The 18803-nt window shown below is 54.8% G+C and overlaps 2 protein-coding genes across 3 annotated transcripts in view; one reads left to right on the forward strand and one right to left on the reverse strand.

Moving 5' to 3' along the window:
- On the reverse strand, window positions 1-14180 carry PLPP7 (phospholipid phosphatase 7 (inactive)). Of its 2 annotated transcripts, none has more exons than XM_063082152.1 (2): window positions 13505-14177; window positions 1-1334 (listed from the first exon to the last, which is right to left on the reverse strand). In XM_063082152.1, exons 1-2 carry the CDS (start codon window positions 13953-13955, stop codon window positions 970-972), a joined length of 816 nt encoding a protein of 271 aa, XP_062938222.1. In that variant the 5' UTR covers window positions 13956-14177; the 3' UTR covers window positions 1-969. The 2 variants fall into 2 exon arrangements, with proteins under 2 accessions (XP_062938222.1, XP_062938223.1); XM_063082153.1 differs by lacking the exon at window positions 1-1334 and adding an exon at window positions 9598-9755 and having other exon boundaries at window positions 13505-14180.
- Window positions 14090-18803, forward strand: part of LOC134365523 (collagen alpha-1(I) chain-like) — a 10747-nt gene continuing 6033 nt past the window's right edge. The window contains exon 1 of the mRNA XM_063081648.1: window positions 14090-14340. Coding sequence (XP_062937718.1) covers window positions 14090-14340 — 251 coding nt within the window. The remainder of the gene's footprint in view (window positions 14341-18803) is intronic.

An 18803-nucleotide genomic window follows, 5' to 3' on the forward strand; every position in this document is an offset into this window, starting at 1 on the left:
GTCCGTCTGCACATCATCTGTAATGTCACGTGAAATGCACATCTACTAACGGTTGACTTGGAAACGACCTGTTAGGTCACATGGAGTCTGGCCCCTGGGGGCCAAAGCTGCACCGATGCCCAGGGCTGTGGCCGGCGCTTTCCTCAGGCTGTGGCATGGGCACCTCGTCTCCCAGGCTCAGGGCCAGGCACTGGGAGAGGCCAGCTCACACAGCAGGCCCTTCGGCCCCAGCGCAGCAGCTCCCAAAATGCACTAGAGGAAACGAGTTAATAGCTGTTCCTCGAGAAAAGGGTTCTGGGGTCCAATGAGTTTAAGAAACATGGGGTTAAATAAGGTACAGCAGGAAGCTTCTCTACAGGACTTGTCAGAGCTTTTAAGGCAACAACGGCCTTTGTGAATGTCCAACGTGGGGCCAGAGTGTGCAGCGCTTCCTAAATTTATTGGACCACAAAACCCCTTTTCCCCCAAAGCATCTTGTGGGCTGGTGCCTGCGGGGCACCCTTGGAAAGTGCTGCTCTAAGCTATTGCTGACCGTCAATGGCAATGGCACCCATGCTGGGCAGTGGGCTAAGGGCACTCTCCAGGCACCGTGCTGTGGCATGATGGGCGTGGCCGACTCAATAGTCATGATGATGGAAGGACCAGACAAGATGTGGCCCCCTCCTGCCATCTTGGTTCCCGCCTGTTATCTCCAGAGCAGAAGCTAAGCAGGGCTGTCCCCACGGTGGGCCCTGGCCCTCCCAGATAGGAGACGCAGAGACCAAGCAACGGAGCAAGAGGCCTGACACCACTGGACATGCCAGTCGCCAAGGCAGGCAGGGCTGAGGTCACCAGCCTCCAACCAAGATGGGGAAGACAAGTTGGGGGTGGCTGGCGCCAACTCTGGGGCTGCCCGGTTCACCCCACCCCTGCAGACCCCGCTTCCTCCTGCCGCCTCTCTCTGGCCACCCTGGATGCGCAGCGGCCAGTTCACCAGGCAGAGATGAGCATCTGGCAGGTGTTGGAGGACATCCAGACCAGCTCCACCAGACGGAACTGGAAGTAGCCGATGATGAAGCCCGAGATGACGTCCGTAATGTGGTGGCGTCCAATCATCACGCGCGACAGGCCCACGCAGAAGGCCCAGAGCACCAGCAGGATGCGCAGGGGCACCGCCAGCACCAGGTGGCTGAGGAAGAACTTGGACACCATGGCCGCACGGCTGGCATGTCCTGCCGGGAAGGCGTAGATGTCCATGGTGAGGTAGTCCAGGAGGCCGGGGCTCGTGTCGTATGGGCCGCGTCGCTTGATGAGCTTCTGCACGCCGGCCACCGTCATGATGTCCAGGAGCAGGGCTGTGGGCAGGAGACAGAGGCCCCCAGGGCCGTCAGGGCCACCAACCAGGCCAAGCTCCCGGCCCCAGCCCCTTCCATCCCTGCCTGCCTCTCCCCTGCTGACAACTCAGCCACTGACTCCCTTGCTGACAACTCGGCCACTGACCTCTAGGCATGTTCCCACCTCAGGGCCTCTAACCCTGCGGCTCCCTCTTCCTGGACGCCCTCCTCTCAATGTCCACGTCCTTCCGCAGTGAAGCCGTCCCCGGCCACCTGCTTGTCAAAGCCCCCATCGTGCTCTGTTCCCCACACCCTGCTTTATTTCTCTTTACAATGTTTCTCACCACCTACATAGTACACGGTTTCTTATTTATTTCTCTCTTAGACCCCCTCCCCCCCACTATAACTTGCACACTCCATGCGGGCGAGGACCCGTTTTGCTCAAGGCTGGGAGACGTTTAGCAAAGGTGCTGCTAGGGAGAGAGGGTGATCAGGGTGTCACAGGCAGCTGTGGGTCCCTGGGGGGTTTGGTCCTGACATGTGGGGCCCGGCCTGGGTGATTTTTCTCACTGAAGACCTCACCAGCCCCGACAGCACAGCATTATCATCCCCATTTTTTAAAAGTTGAAGTGAAATTCACATAACACAATTAATCATTTTAGAGTGTGCTATTCAGTGGCATTTACTACATTAACAATGTCATGCAAACTCCACCCCATCTAGTTCCAAAACATTTCATTACCCCAAAAGGGGACCTGTCCCTGCTAGCAGTCACTCCCCACGCCCCTCTCTCCAGCCCCCGGAAACCACCAATCTGTTTCTGTCTCTTTGGATTTACCTATTGCGAACATTGCATATAAATGGAATCATACGATATATGACTTTTTGTGCCGGTATGGGGACCCGAACCCTTGACCTTGCGGTTATAGCATCGCGCTCTGACCAGCTGAGCTAAGCAGCCAGCCCCTAGTATAACACCTTCATCCACGCTGCAGCGCGTGTCAGTATTTCATCTCTCTCTACAGCTAGACAATGTTCCATTGTCTGGATCTACCACATTTGCTTACCCGTTCATCTGTTGATGGACACTTAGGTTGTTTGCACTTCCTGGCTTCTGTGAATAACGCTGCTGTGAACATTCGTGTAGCGATATTTATTGAGTACATGTGTTCAGTCCTTTGGGGCATATGCCGAGGCATGGAGTTGCTGGTTCATACGATAATTCTATGTAACTTTTGAGGAACCACCAGACTGTTTTCCACAGCAGCTGAACCATGTCATCCCCACTTCACAGAAGACAAGACAAAGCCTTGGAGCTTGGAGCGTTCATACCTGCTCCTTCTTTCTGGAATGTTCCACCCTTTCCCAACCCATTCACTTGTTCTCTCTCATCCCTCAGGCCTCCCAGACAGGTCAGGCCCTGAACTGTGCGTTCCTAAGGCCCAGTGTCTCTCCTTCATGGCACTTGCCCGGCGGTCGCTAAGGGATCACTGGGTGGCGAGAGGTTTAGCGTCTGCCCCACAGCCCCTCCCCCACACCTTCATGGAGGCAGGGGCCACACCTGTTTTGTTCAGAGGTTATCCGGGGGCCAGATACAGGGTGGCAGTCTCCAAATGCTGAGTTACTGGCCTGAGGCTCACATTTAGAGGGGTGGGCTCTTTCCCCATTTTGGAAGCCTGGGGGAGACCTGGCTCTCCATCATGTCTCTGCCACCACCCTGCTGTGTGGCCTTGGAGGGGCTGCTCAGCCTCTCTGTGTCCCTAGATGAAGGCAGCATGACAGGGCCCCGATTTGACCAGCTGATCACAGTGGCACCCAGACAGCCAATGCAGGGGCTCCAAGTCAACCTTCCCCACCCTTAGAAAGGCCTCAGAGTTCACACCCTCTGACCTGGGGCTGGGGTGGCATCTGCAGGCCAGGCAGCACCCCCAGGGCAGGCGCAGAGTCAACAGAGCCTGCACCTCTGCCCCAGGCTTCCCCAGCTTCAGGTGACCTCTTGACTCCAGTGATGTGGTGAGGTGGCAAAGCTCACACGTGTGACAGAGACCCGGGTTTGAGTCCCAGCCCTGGAAACTCCTGGCTGTGTGACCTTGGACAAGTCATCTCACTTTCCTCACCTGTGAGATGGAGGGGGCCAGGCACAGTGCCTGCAGGGCAACCAACCTCCCAGGGTTGTCTGGGACAGAGGGATTTCCCAGGACACAAGATATTCAGTGCTATGGCAGGAAGTCCCAGCAAACTGGATCAAGTCAGTCCCCCCACATGCCAGGCATGCTGGAAGAGTTGGGTAAGGCTGGAGGATTATTACTAACTGACAGTTCAATGCAGCCCGCTGTGGGGAGCTTTCCTAGGACACCTTGCCGCATGTACCAGAGTGGTTAGCTCTTGACAACTGCTCTTTCTCAGAAAATGAAAAAAAACCTTTAAAAAAAGACACAATAGATGATGTTCACTGTTGACAACTTACAAAACAGAAAACAAAAGTTAGAGTTTAAATTACCAGTAACCCTGCCACTCAGAGGTAGCCACTGTTCCAGGCCTTTCTATCCTACAGAGCCTCCACTGTTCTGTAACCTGCTTTTGGAAGTCCTGCCATGTCTTATGCCCCCCGACTCCCACAGCTGCACAGTAGGAGGCTGTGGTGTATTCACCGTTCCAGAGCTGGACATAAAGACTGCTCCCAAATAACACCGCATCCCCTGGGTAGCACAAAACGCCCCAGCCTTCTGCTTTTCCTGCCCACTGCAGGGTTTGCTGCTTACAGTCTGGTCTCTCCCGGGCCCATCCCTCCCATTAGCCACAGGGCTAGCTGATGGCCTCACACCCAGGGACATGCCTGGCCAGCCAGGGAGAGGGCAGAGGCAGGAAGCAGGCGGACAAGAGGCTGCCCCGTCTGAGAGAGGAGGGGTCTGCAGGGGTGGAGGAACCTGGCTCTACAGTCGCCTGGCAATTCCAGGCAACTTGTTCCCCAGGGCTGGGCCTCCCAGGAAGTGACCAGGGAGAGAACCAGGTGCTGCTGGCCCAGGCCCAGGCTTGGCGTCATCTGGAGCCCAGGGGAGGTCACAGTTCCAGCAGGAGAGAGGGACAGGGGCTGCCAGATCTCCAGGGCAGGTGGGAGCTGGAGGGAGGCAGCTGGGCCCCTCTCTAACCAGCAAGACCCCCAAAATGACCTGGGTGATAGGCTCTCTTCAGCTGGCGTGACAGTAGCATGACATGGAGAGGGCGTTAAACTCGCAGGCTCCAGAGTCGCAGATGGGGTTTCAGTCCTGGCTGCTCCACTAATTAAGAATGAGTTCCTTCACCTCTCAGAGCCTTGGTCCCACCTGCCACAGGGGTTGTCACAAGATGAAATGAGCTAGTCAGTGTGTGTAAGCATTTGCCACCACCTGGAATGTGGCCTCGATAGCACACTGCTGCCTTTGCTTCCCTCCTAAATCCTGGCCTGGCCCAGGTAAGCAACGGAAGCCTTCCAGGCCCTGGGGACTGGGTGGCATCAAGCAGATGCTTTGGTGACAGGGTTTTCTTCTCTGAGGTCCCACCAGGGTTAAAATTATCTGGCTTGTTATGGGACCTCAGCTGAGGATAAGTCAGAGCATCTGGGACCAGGCCCAGGCCTCCCTGCTGCTGGTGAGCAGTGGCCTGCCAGGGTCTGTGTGCCAGAAGGGCTGCCAGAGTCTGCAGGGGTTAATGTGGACTAGAATTGGGCCCCAAGGTAGGTCACAATATGACACCGGCCACTGGAAGGCATGGGCCATCTGTCCTACTGGTGACTGGGTTTCTCAGCTGAAAACCAGGGCTCAGCAACGGACTGGTTTGAAATCCGTCTTCCCAGTGTGTTGCCCCATGCAAAGCTGCTGGGTTCAAGGAAGAAGAGGGGACAGAGGGGCTTCACTCGGCCCAGGGGGTGCACCGGGCTCAGGGCCTGGCTCCGATGGGGCTGAAGGTAAAGAGGGCTGTGGCCCCCTCCTCTCCACGCACCCAGCTCTCCGTGTGGGCTGTCAGGACCTGTAGGCCAAGAACTGAGCTAGACCCAAATCTTTCAGATTCTTAGCAGCAAAATGTTTTTTTCCCAGTGGAAGCATAAAGGCCCAGTATATGAAACAGATGTGACTGAAGTTGCAGAGCTGGGGGTGGGGCACCTGGAGCTCAGATTGAGGGACCCTCCCCTGCCCCCAAGGGAGGCCTCTGAGGCTGCCTGTGTCCCATGATCTGAGGACCCCACACCAGGGCCTTTGGGAAACTGCCACCATGTCTGGCTGGTTCCACCTCTTGAGGACATAACAAGGTGGAGACCCTGCCCCTTTCCACCCTGTACGCCTTGGGGGCCATCAGGCCCCACCTGGCTGTCCAGCTGACCCAGCCCCTCCTGTGCCTGGATCATTCATTCACTTGACCGCCAGCTCTTGGGCATGGCTGACTGCTGGGTCAGTCAGCCAAGAAGTTGGGGTCCCACACAGCTGAGGTGGAGACGGGCGGTGGGAAAAGAGCTGTACAGAGAGTTACCCACTGCAGGTGTGAGGGGCCACGGCCCCCCTACTACGCTGCAGCCATCTGGTTTTGAGGGTGGTGTGTAGAAGGGGGGGCTGTGGTACTCAACTAAGGGAGGGCCCTCTAACAGGGCCAAGGGGCTCCCCTGGCCCCCCAGCCCCTCCCTCAGAGGCCACTGCCCTGCCCCTGCCCACTGCCCCTATAGGGCCTCTCTCCCTCTTCTCCAGCGGCCAGCCCCGGTGTGACTGTGATTCTGACACCATCAGCACATAATCTGGTGCCCAGAAATAGAAGCAAATGGCACCATCACTCAAGGCTCCACGAATTCTGCTCACAAGGCCCTGTCGCGTGTGCTGACCTACATTCTCTCCTCGATGCCGAGTGGGGCACGGGGCCCTCATGGGGGGAAAGGTCAGGAGAGCTGGTAGAAGCTGCACCGCCTCGGACTTGCTGTGTGTCCTGGGAAGGTCACTTAACCGCCCTGGGCCTCCACTGTCTGTGGTCACTGAGGGCAGTGGCTATTCACTCAGGCTCTAGAATCAGAGACCAGGTTCAAGGTCGGCTGCTGGCAAGCCGTGTGACCTTGGCATTCACCCCTCAGAGCTCCCTCTGCTCATTGACATCTGAGGGCTGCGTGTAAATGCCACTCGGGACCACATCAGAGGGCAGTCAGAGGCCCCGGCAATCTTTCACAGAGCTGGGGTCTGAGATGCCTGGACCTCCCATTTGGGAAACACAGCTGTCCTTGAGGCTCTGCTGTCCAGGAGCCCTCCCAGGGTGCCCACCTTTTCCCCCCGACTCAGCGACCCTCAGGGCCTGGAATGTTGGAGGCTCCACAGCGCAAGGCCGGAATTAACGCTTTCTCAGAAAAGAGCTGCTGTCCTGGGAGGTTTGGGGTCAGCTGCTCCTGGGGCCTCTGAAGGTCAGAACATCACATGTCTGCCGGTGCCTGTGTGCATGGGGGGCAGAGGGATGGCTGGGATGACCTTGGTGGCCCCTTCTGGGTTTGGGCTGCTTTCTCCTTGAGGATTCGCTCTGCAGGACCTGGTCAGTGGCAGGGCAGTGTCTCCGGGGAATTGGGGGTGGGAGTGGGGGCGGTGGGGAGGCAGAGGCTCGGCCCAGCTGTTGGCCAACCAGGAGCAGACAGGCTTCCTAGGGTTCCTTGCTGGCTGGTGAAGGGACAGGTTTGTGGGCAGTGTCTCTCCCTGGTGGGGCTATGAGGAGGGGTCCTGGTACTACTGGCCTGGGGGTCGACCTTGCCTTTAATCCCCCATTCTGGCTTCTGGGAGGTTGGGAAGGAGCCCTATACTGTTGAGGGGGAGTGTAAACTGGTCTCACCTCTCTGAAGGGCATTTGGCATCAGAACCAGAAGTCTTCACTGTGTGTCTCCCTCGACTCTGCTGTTCCACGTGTAGGAATATCTGCTCGGGAAATAATTAGGGATGTGCACCATGGCTCGTGGCCGAGGATGCGCACTGCAGCATTATTTATGACACTGAAAACGTGAAGCAGCCCAGTGCCCTTCAGCAGGAGGCAGATGGGACAACTGTGGCCACGTCTAGACAACAGAGCACTCTGTGGCCACTGACAAGGACTAAGCTGAGGTGTATTTATAGTCACCGAAGGAGAGCTCGGGGCTGTTTAGGGAAAAGGCCGATTGCAGAACAGGATTACAGTAGGATGCCATCTTTGTAAAATAAGATAAACATATTTATGTGCAAAGAACAAAGTCTGGGAGGCACCACACTAAATGTTACTAGTGCTTCTTTTTGGGTGGGAGGATTAAGGGTGATTTTTATTGTCTTTTTGTAATTCGCACTAAAATGTTTTTTTCTTTCTTTTTTTTTTTAAAGATGACCAGTAAGGGGATCTTAACCCTTGACTCGGTGTTGTCAGCACCACGCTCTCCCAAGTGAGCCAACCGGCCATCCCTGTGGCCTAACTTGTGGCCTTGGTGTCATCAACACCACACTCTACCAAGTGAGCCACGGGCCAGCCCTAAAATTTTTTCTTACCATGAACATGTATTATTTGTGCACATTTTTAAAAAGTTATTTTTACAGCAGGACAAATAAGTGTAGTTTTACTTATACGAGGTCCCTAGAGTAGTCAAATTCATAGGGACAAAGCAGAATGGTGGTCGCCAGGGGCTGGGAGGGGATGAGAGTCAGTGTTTTATGGGGACAGAGTTTCAGTTTGGACGATGAGAAAGTTCTGGAGAGGGACGGTGATGGCTGCACAATGACTCCTGACTTTGAGACTGCTGGGGGCAAGGGAATCCGTCATTTCTGTCACACCAGCTGTGAGCGCAGCTGCCAGGACAGTGTGTAACGGGGCCCTAACCTGGTCTGGGGGTGGCTAAAGCCTCCTTGAGGGACCTGCTGTTGTGCTGAGCCCCACTGAGGTGATAAGAAGTGACACTGGGGAAGAGGAGGGGACGATCTACCTCTGAGGAGCGAGCGTGTCATCTCCAGCAGGAGTGTATCTGACAGTGAAGATTTGAGAGCAGCCTAGATATCCCTCAATTAGTGACAGGTTACAAGCCTCGTAGAGAGGCTGTCACCTAAGCTGTCCCTAAGAGCAAGAGTCAGTGAGCAGGGGACAGGACAGCTGACAGAACAGATTATTTGGAGAGTCAGCCAGGGCGGCTGGGCTGGGGGGACTGCCAGGCCGAGGAAGCCCGTTCTGGTTTCTGAACCCCTCATGCTTGGCGTAAAGGGACATGGGGGCCAAGACAAGGATTCCAAATGGGAGACCCACGGCCTAGCGGGCCTCCCACGGCCCGTGAGAGCAGGGCCAACACAGCGGGAGGAACACATTGTATGGTAGTGTGCGCACAGAGAACGATCCAGAGCAGGTGACCCAAGCCGCGACAGGAGTTATTCCTGGGGAGGGGCTGGCAGGAGCTGCTCACTTTCTTCATGAGCTGTCCTTGTGACGCTCACATTCTTCTTACCATAGGAACATAGGATGGAAAGGCGCTCAGGATCACTGGTCACCAGGGAGACGCAAATCGAAACCACAGCGAGACACTGTCCCACACGCTGTAGGACGGCTACAGTTTAAGAAAACCCAGATGACAATAATGAGTGTTGTCAGGGATGTTGTCAGTATGTTCCATCCTGGACCCTGGCTGGGGGAATGTAAAACAGTGTGGTCATTGTGAAAAACAGTGTGACGGTTCCTCACACAACTGAATATAGAATCACCCTGTGATCCAGCCCTCGACTCGTGAGCACGCAACCGAAAGAACCGAAGCAGGGCTCACGCAGGGACGTGTGCACTTACTGCACTGCAGCCACAAGGTGGAAATGACTTAGGTGTCCGTTGACGGGTAAATGGACAAGCCACGTGCGGTCTATCCAGACAGTGGGATATTACTCCGCCTTAGAAAGGAAATTCTGACACATGCTACAGCACGGATGAACCTGAGGACATTATGCAAAGTGAAATAAGCCAGATGCAAAAGGACACACACCGTGTAATTGCACTTATATGAGGGCCCTAGAGTAGCCAGATTCATAGAGACAGAAAGTAGAAGGGAGGGTGCCAGGGGCTGGGGGACAGGGACTGGGGAGTTGGTGCTTAATGGGTATAGAGTTTCCAATTTTCCAGACCAAAAAGAGTTCTGGAGGTGGACGGTGGTGGTGGCTGCACAACAACGTGAATGTCCTTAACGCCACTGAATTGCACACTTAAAAGTGATTAAAATGGTAACTTTTATGTGACATATATTTCACCACAATAAAAACGACATATAAAAAATGTATAGTTTTCATACTCAGGAAAATCTCAGTAAAGATACTTTTATAAGGGACATAGATCATAGCAACAAGACCTGAGGCCATTTTCTACCACAGGACAGTCCCATGAGGAAAGAAGGATGGGGTTGGTGAACTGGGATTGGCCTGGCCACTTGTCACCTGGCTCCCTTTGGGATCACCAAGCTGAATGCTGTAGAGAAGGGACAAAGAAGGGGACAGGGTCAGCTCACAGGCGTCTAGAGTTTGGAGAGAAGCTTGTGGGAGGCTGGACCTGGGATTTCTGATAATGATGGTGATGATGATGGTGGTGGTGGTAATCATTGTTATACAAAGTTAACCAGCATTAGTACGTGCCACACACTTTAGTGAAGTGTCCCAACAACCCATCTGACAGATGGAAAAACTGAGGCTCAGGGCCGGCCCGTGGCTCACTTGGGAGAGTGCGGTGCTGATAACACCAAGGCCCCGGGTTCAGATCCCATATACAGATGGCCGGTTCGCTCACTGGCTGAGCGTGGTGCTGACAACACCAAGTCAAGGGTTAAGATCCCCTTACCGGTCATCTTTTAAAAAAAAAAAAAAAAAACTGAGGCTCAGAGAGGTTAGGTTACCTGGCCGAGGTCCCTTAGCAGGGCTGGGATTTGCACTCAGGTCTGGCTGACTTTGAAGTCCAAGCTTTTGCCAGCTTCTAAGACCCTTCTTGGCTCTGAGGTTTCTGGAGTCTTGGTAGTGTGCACAGGGAGGTGGGGGGAGAACAGGGGGTTACAGGACCACCTGCCCTGCTCCCTACAGGGAGCACTGCAGAGGACTTCTCCTGGCCCTGCTGGGACCCTGCCTAGGCCCAGAGGCTGGAGCTCCCATTTCCCTAGTCTCCCACGTCTGCCCTGTTGGGGCCAAAGGGAACCAAGATCCCAACTGCACACAGAGACTGCCCCCAGGGGGTTGGCTAGGTGCCCCGTGGCCCTGAGTGGGTGGGCAGGGCTATGCAAGGCTCCCTCACCCCTCCTGGCCCTGCAGTTCCCACAACGGCAGCATCAGCCACCCACTGGGCACATGACGCATGCCATTCACTGTGTAAGTGCTTTACCAGCTCTCTTCAGACCCCAACCTCAGTCCTCCAGACCCACTGTACAGATCAGGAAACTGAGGCTCAGAGATGGGAACTGACTTAGCCCAGTTTGCATAGTAAGAGTCAGAGTGGAGACCTGGACAAAGCCCAGTCCAACCCTAGAGCCTGTGCTCCAGTGTTGAAATGTGCCCCAGTCCCTCCAAAGATTAAATGACAGAAAAGCCTGCAGTTTGTGTTCAGCAGATGGTGTTTTCCCTGGGAAGAAAATGGTGTCAATCATCCCTCCTGGCTGGTGAGGCCAGAGCTGTGGGATTAGAGCTATTTGCTGCAGTTTTCTCCCCCAAAGTGACCTTGGGACCCCCAGACCCGTCCTGCATGCTCTAAGTGGCCAGTGTTGAGTGGCTGCTTTGTGCCAGGCCGCTATCTTTCCTTGGCCTTGACGCCTGGATGCAAAGATGGAAAACCTCTTCCCAGACCTTTCACCTTCTCAATGCCACATGCTTCAGTAGAGGAACACACAGATGATACACCCAACCCGCAAGCCCCCGGTCAGGAGGAAGGCGTGGGGGTTATAGTCAGGAGGCTCCTGGATCTGCCACTTACAGCTGCATGGGTGAGCAAGTTGCTTGACCCTTCTGAGTCTCAGTTTACTCATCTGTAAAATGGGCATATTAATATTTGCCTCTAAAGGTTATCAAGAAGGCATCTTACATCATAAAATATGGAAAGTTCATGGCATAGTATTTGGTATGTAATGAAGCTCAATAAATGATGTTTTCAAAGATTTAAAAAGCTACTGTCCTTCTTATTCAAGGAGGGAAGTATCTTTGTGTTCATAGCTGCTGGTTGCTGGAAACCTCATCTTAACAAGTGGGTTGCAAGTTTTTAAATGTTGGGGCAGGGGAAGCTTTCTTAAAAGCAAACATTCATGTATAAAAAAAAACATTCATGTATATCAAAGTGGAACTATTCTAGTAGGCGATGAGGGGCAGCCTGCTTGCCTACCTCCTACCGCGGGGAGCTCACCTCCTTCCTGGAGTCTACTGACGGTGGGAAGGCTGAGATCTGCCTGCTTTCTTACTGCTTCTCACCCCACCTGAAGCTCCAAACAGCCTAAGGCAGTTCCCTCTCCCCCATCCCTGAGAAATGCAAAGCGAAGCTCAAGTTGCTCCCAGCTCTAACCCTGGCTCCAGCACTGACTAGCTGCATGACCTTGGGCATCTGGCTGCCCTGTGCCTCAGTTTCCTCCTCTTGCAATGGGGACTAATATAAGCATGATGTTCACGGGGTTATGGTGAAGATTAGAAGTGATGATGTGGTTTGTGCAAAACCTGGCACATAGTAAACACGCAACACACTACAGCTTCACCACCTCTGTCATCACACAGGGGAGAAAGGAAGGAGCCGGCAGGGTCTAGGGAGCAGGGTTGAGAGAGGCCGGGGCATGGGCTTTCCCAGCCCATCCCTGAACCAGGCAACCTAACTCCCAACATGGTCTTCTTGAGCCGCGGCCCTGTGTGAGGCTGCAGCGGGCACTGGAGAAACCACGGATAATGACAGCAGGTTCTGTCCCGGAGGCTGCCGGCCCAGGTCCTGGCCACCTGGCTGTGTTCCTCCCACTCAAGCCTGTGGCACGGCCCCCGGAAAGAGCAGGGGCCTGTATGCCACGCGGACCTGACGCAAATCAAGCTCTGAGGCTTGGCCAGGTTGCTTTATTTACAGGAACCTCAGTTTCCTAATCAGTATAATGGGAACGATAACGCGCCAGCCTCGTGGGGCTGTGTATTTGGGATAAATAACAAGTAATGTAATGTAAATAGTTTAGTAATAAGAACAGGAAGCCTTGCCGGTGGCAGGCCTGGCCATCTCTGCATGGAGTGTCTGTTTCCTCTTCCCCACGCCTCGCCCACAGAGCGTCAAGCCTGACTCTAGGACCTGGCAGGGGGATGCTTGTTTTCACTGTAACTTCTTCAGGGACTGAAGTTCTCAGTGGTCCAACCCATAGCCGTTTTGGAACCGACATCCCTTTTTAATGTTTACTTTGCCTGAGACCGCCGCCCCCCCGTCCCCCGTCTGGTGGCCACACTGGGAAGGGGTAGGGAATCAACGGGGGCCTGGCACGGAGGGTGGAAGCAGAGGTTCCCCGCAGCACCCTGGGGATCTGGAGGTGCCTGAAGGGTGGGCGGACAGGGCTGGGCATCACCTCCCATGTGGAGGGGACATCTTGCCTTCCACACGGGTCCCACGTGGCACCTGGCACAGGGCAGTGCTAAATTGAAAGGGGCTGGTGGCAAAGACTTTGGAAAAACAAAAACCAGCGACCATCCCCCAGGCTCTCTTCTCCAATGACTCCCATGGGGAAGGAGCAGATAAGGACTCTGGGAGTGAGTGGGAGTCTCAGACTGGATCCCTGGGGCCCCCAGACCGTGTGGGAGAATCCCAGGCAGCTTGCAGGGTCCCTGAACCAAGCGGGGTGGGGGTTGGGGTGGACAGCAGCTCCCAGGTGCTGCTGAGAGCAATCAAGAAGTCAAGAATCTCAGCCGATGGGGTGGGAGTTAAACAGTGACACACCGTTCTAGGACACCACCAGTCATCCCTCCCCGCCTCTGGCCCCAGCCTCCCTTTGTTCCCACTGGGCTCCCATGCAGCCCCCACTTTGCAGGGGGCTCTTGTCTGTGCGGTCCCTGCTCTCGCTTCCCCACGCCCCATGCTGGAGGCCTGCCCATTTCTGGGGCACCCTTCCTGCTTAATCTCATTAGATCCTTCCAGCCGGTTTCTTATGGCCCCGCTGGTCCTGGCCCAAGTGGGGCAGGGTGGGCAGTCTCCCTTCCGAGGGGCCTGGCGGGAGGGTGGACGGCGGGCACACTCACCCAGGAGCAGGTTCATGAGCACCTCCTGGCCGGCCAGTGTGCTGCTCTTCACCAGGCAGAGGATGGTACCCCCGATCCAGGGGATGCCGTGGCCCGTGATGCCAATGAGCTTGACCATGGAGCGGGCACTGGCCCAGGACGCAGCCCGGCCGGCGCACACCCCCAGCCGCTTGGACATGCAGATGTCAATGGCCAGCAGGGAGTTGAAGGCAATGCCCTTGAAAGAGGGGTTCAGCTGCATGCAGTCCTCCTCGGGCAGCTGCTGTGACTGTCGTCGCTCGCGGGCCCCGTCGCTGGCGGGCGGGGGCTGTGCCGAGGGGCCTGAGGCCTTCCTGCCTGAGCTGCGGGGCTCTGGGGCCCCCTTGGGGGGCTGGTTCAGGGACAGGAACTCGGCCCGGTTGAGGACATTGTTGCGGTCCCGGGCACGGGCCCGGCTCTGGGAAGCTGGCATGGTATCCTCGCTCACCCAAAGACCGGTGCCAGCCCGGCTCCAAGGGCCTTCTCCCTGAAGACGACAGCCGCCACTGTCGCTTGTCTCCCTGCCTTCTCCGCGGTAGCTGTTAAATATAGAGTGGAGGATTGCACATGGCTGTTTACCTCCGGCTGCCCCAGGCTCCACGGGATGTCAGTGCCAGCCGGGCAGCCAATGGAGCCCACCGATGCGGAGCCAGCGCCAATGGAGCACAGGGACGCTGCAGCTGCGGCCTGGCTGCCTCAGGCCTGGGCTATTTAAATCTGACAATGGCTCATCCCCGGGCTTTGGGGCACTCTGGGAAATGTAGTCCTCCTGCTGCTCCGGACTCTGCTGTGGCCTTGGTCTCTGGCCTGGGGCAGAGGTGGGTCCCACTTCCCCTGCTCTGAGCAGCTTCCCCCTGAGCAGTCCAGACCCTGTGAGGAGGGCCGTCTGCTGCACTGCTTGGGGAGCTTGGGCCTAGTCCTGTGAACCGGGCAGTGGAACCCAGGCACCAAGTGGAGTTAACGTCACTGACAGCATCCTCTTGGGTCCCTGAGGGCAGGCCCAGCTCCTCCCTCTGTGACAGCACTTCATTGAGCTGGCAGGCTGGTTTTTTTCCTTTCTTTCTTTCATTTTTTTAAAAAAACCTGTCTTGACTCTGGCTTCAGTGCATCACAGTCCAATCAGAAGGCAATCTGTAAGACTTGATTTCCATTAGAGGGGGGATAATTAATTGGTTGTTAATGGATCTGCCCCCTGGTGGTTGTCCCCAGTACTCAGAGTTTTGCAAAGGACAGGAGCACTACAGCAGCCTCAGACAATCCATAAATAGTTACCTGGTTCCTGACAGCGTGCTAGGTGGTAGGCGTACTGCAGAGAGCAAACCTGACTCCACCTCTGTCCCCGGGAAGCTCACACTTCAGTGGGGATCAAAGAAAGGACACATGTAAATGACGACAAGTGTGTCAACGTATCACAGGATCAGAGTTTGGGTCTGGTCTGGGACTCATGGAGGCCTTTCCTCAGGAAGGAAGGACAGTGGGAAGCCCTAAGCAGGGCAAAGCCTACCCCACAGGAGGGCTGGGAGGTCTGGTGGTTGGTGCATGGAGTCAGAGGGGAGGAGATGCTGCAGACCACAGGGTGCAGACCCACAGGGCCCAGTCAAGGATTTGGGAGCTGACGCAGGCCTCCCTGCACCTACCTGAGTGACCTTTGGGAACCCCAAATCCCCTGGGCTTGACAGGGGAAGCTGCTTGTATAAGCTGACCAGAAGAGTCAGAAGTGAACCCCTTGGTCTCATGATTCCTTGGATGGTCGAGGCCTGGATGCCCAGCCCAGATGGAGGCAGGACACTGCGACTTCTCTAATTATGGAGCCCACCCGTAAAAACCCAGGAGCACCCCACAGCCTCCCAAGGACAGGAAGCTTCCTGCGGGGTGTGGATGTGTGTGAGTGCTCTCTGGCTACAGGCTCAGAGTCAGACAGAGGAATGTGCCATCTGTCGTGGCTACACCCCAACTAGCTGTGAGACCTTGAGTCACTTCTCCTCCCTGGGCCTTGGTTTCCGACCTGTAATGTGGGAATAACAGTGTCCTCCTCTTAGGGTCGTTGTGAGGCCCAGTGAGATGATGTCTGTGAAGAGCTGAGCAGGGTCCCTGCCACATAGTGAGCCCCCGCCCATGGGTTAGGAATCGATTCGCTTCTTGGTGCCCCCTTCCAAAGGAACCACCATGGTCTGACCTCCACCCCATTCCTGGCTGGTTGAGGCCAGAGTCCAGAAGCTCTCAGTCTGAGGTTCCTGGCAAACACTCCCGCTGGGTCCAGCAGGGCTGGGCCACCTCATTCCTCCTCTTCCCCTTCCTGAGTGTCCCATTCAGACCACGAGGCCACAGGGGGAGAAGTCCCAGACTGCATCATGTCCTGCCCTTTTGGGTGTAGCACTGATGACACGTGCTGCCTCTTCCTGGACTCTAGACAGTTGGATATGGATGCACATGAACATGTGCACACAGGCGTGGCTACTGGGCAGTGTCTGAGCTCTCCGTGTGCTTTAGCTTATTGACACCGTGTAACCAGCATTGACGTGAGGTAGTTGTGACAGCATCCTCATTGGACAGGGGAGGAAGCTGAAGCTCAGAGGAGAAGGCTTCCAGCCAGGAGACAGAAAAGAGGAGAGGTCTAACTCCTAAGCAGTGTCTGCGGTGGGGACAGGAGGCCCTTTGGACCAAGATCCCTCAGACCACAGGGACCTGGATGTGTTTGCTCAGCTCTCCACCAGGGCACTCACCCCACTCTCCTTGGGTGGGGCCCATGACCTGGGGTGGCCTCAGGAGGGGCACAGGAGCCCAGCCCAGACAGGGGATATTAATACCCAGAGGCTTGTGTCAGCATTTCTATCTGGTTAGAGCTGCCGGCAGGTTCTGAGGGCCACAGTAGGCTCCATGCTGGGAAGGGCCATGGGGTCCAATCTGACTCCAGCCCAGCAGTGGTTAAGACATGGCTCTGGAGTGGGACAGCCCCAGGTTCAAACCCTCGCTCAGCCACCTGCAGCTGAGTGAGCACAGGCAAACCCTCCCACCCTTTTAAGTCTCTGTTTCCCCTCAGAGGGCTGGCAAGAGGATCATATGAGGGGGGCACTTAGCCCAAGGTGGTGTCCACCCTTGAGCCTGACACCTGTCACTCTCCTCTGTAAGGTGGAGTGACCCCATTCACATTCTCAAGTGGCTGAGAAGCAAGCACCATTCCTCAACCCACAAACCTTTATGAGCACCCACCGTGGGCCACACAGTCCCATTTCTCAAGCCTTAGAATTCATTCATTCATTCAATGTTTCAATTGATGTCTTCCTGCAGGATAGTTGGAGAAATAGGATACACACCCACAAGATAACCAGCCAGTGTGTAAAACAGTATGATTTCACCAACAGCCTTATTTATTTCTTACTGTGAAAGTGTTGCATGCTTACTACCATAAACTCAATAAATACACGTGATATAGGTGTCATCCCACCACCCAGAGACCAACACTGTTAACACAAAGGTGGTCAGGTTATAAAGGGATTCTAACTTGTCTCATTTCCAATTACTAAAATATTTTACATCTATGAAGTATTACTTTAATAATCAGAAAATAGTATATAAGAAACAAACTATATATAACATATGTTATATAACACACAAATATGCATTTAAAAAATATGATCACATTATACATCCTTTAAAAAACTAACTTACCCTTTCACTTAACAATATAAACTTGGCTATGTTTCCATGACAACCTCATTATTTTTCAATGGCTGCTTGGCATTTTGTCGTGTGGATGTGCCATATTTTATGTAACCAATCTCCTATTATTGGACATTTAGGTTGTTTCCATCTTGGGACTATTCAAAACTATCTGGGATGGCCATCCTTATACATATATCCCTGTGCAGTAAAGCAGAATATAAATAAGCGGTTAAAGTGGCAAGTGCCAAACAAAACGTTGTCCTTGGATGCATCCCCAGGGGACCTGGTGGGCTAACCCGAGCTACCTACTGCAGTGCTCAGACATGGAAAAGCGTGATGGGGTCACAGACCACTTCCAGTTGACAGGGCTAGTCCAATCTCCATCTTCCCATTTTAGAGGAGAAAGAGCAGGCTCAGAGTGGTGACATCACTTGTGAGGCCACACAGCCGGCCAGGGCCAGAGCTGGGACTTGGGCCGGCTGGACCTTCTCACTGAGCCTGCGAGCCGTCTTCCTGGACACATGTCCCATGGCTTCTCTGCTCCCTGCCTGCTTGGCCTGACCCGTCACTCACTCATGGAACACTTCTTGAACCTGCTGGGCTTCAGGCCCCATGCAGGGACCAGTGGGAAGGGCAAAGATGACTGCCGTGGCCCCATCCTTGCACACCACCTAGCCTCCCCTGAGGCATCGAGCCAGCTGGCCCTTGTTCTGCATGACCTTCCTGGGCCAGCACTATCGGCTGCTGGGAGGTGGGCTGGGAGGGAAGTGACTTGCTGGGACCCACACCTGGCACAAGGATTGCGAGTCAGCTCTTGTCCCTGACCACTTGACAATACTGCCCCTTTCTTATTTGAGAGCAGGAGAAGTTTTCTGGCAGCTTTGTGGGACCTAGAGCAGTTTGGACATTGTGGACATTTGGCGTTTGCTGTCTTTACATGTTAAGATAGATTTACTACTCATACTAACAAGCATATTTATCATTAACTTGTGCTTAATACTTGCTATGTGCCAGACTCACAGTTAAGTGCACGTCCCTGGGTCACCTCGTTTAACTTCATGGACAGGCTTTTCGTCCCCTTCACACCGATGAGAAAACTGAAGCTCAGAGGCGAAGGGACTCTATCCAGGCCACGAGCGAGCCAACGAGCGACCCTGAGATTCAAATATTACCCCTACCCAATTACCCTCTTTTGCTCTCTCTCTCTCTTTTTTTTTTTTGCCTGTATTATTTTCTAACAGGCCATAACTTTACTTCGTTGTTCTGTGCGTTTTGTGGTTTGTGTCCCCCTAAAAAACGTCAACCCCACAGAACAGGGACTGTTGTCTTTTGTTCACTGGTGGGACCCAGGTGCCCAGACAGTGCCTGGCACACAGTAGGCACTCAATAAATGCTGAATGAATGACTGAGTCCAGAGCCTGGCTCTAATCTACTACATACCCGGCCATCAGAGCCCGGTGGGTGGGCAGCAGGAGGCTGTTTTGGGGACAATGACCCCAGAAGGGAAGGAGAAGGGGGTGGGTGAGAAGCTGCGCTCTGCGGCGCGCGGCCTGGCGGCTGGGGGCGGGCAGAGGCAGGGGCGGCGCGGGGTCCCCTGCCAGGACGGGGAGGGAGCCCT

This window comes from Cynocephalus volans, chromosome 17, assembly GCF_027409185.1.
Source record: "Cynocephalus volans isolate mCynVol1 chromosome 17, mCynVol1.pri, whole genome shotgun sequence".
Taxonomy (NCBI): Eukaryota; Metazoa; Chordata; class Mammalia; order Dermoptera; family Cynocephalidae; genus Cynocephalus; species Cynocephalus volans.

Coding starts and splice junctions, on each gene's coding strand:
- PLPP7 (XM_063082152.1), bottom strand. CDS start 13,955: ATGCCAGCTTCCCAGAGCCGGGCCCGTGCCCGGGACCGCAACAATGTC. Junction 1,335..13,504: donor GCTCATGAACCTGCTCCTGG/GTGAGTGTGCCC, acceptor TCCTGCCCACAG/CCCTGCTCCTGGACATCATG.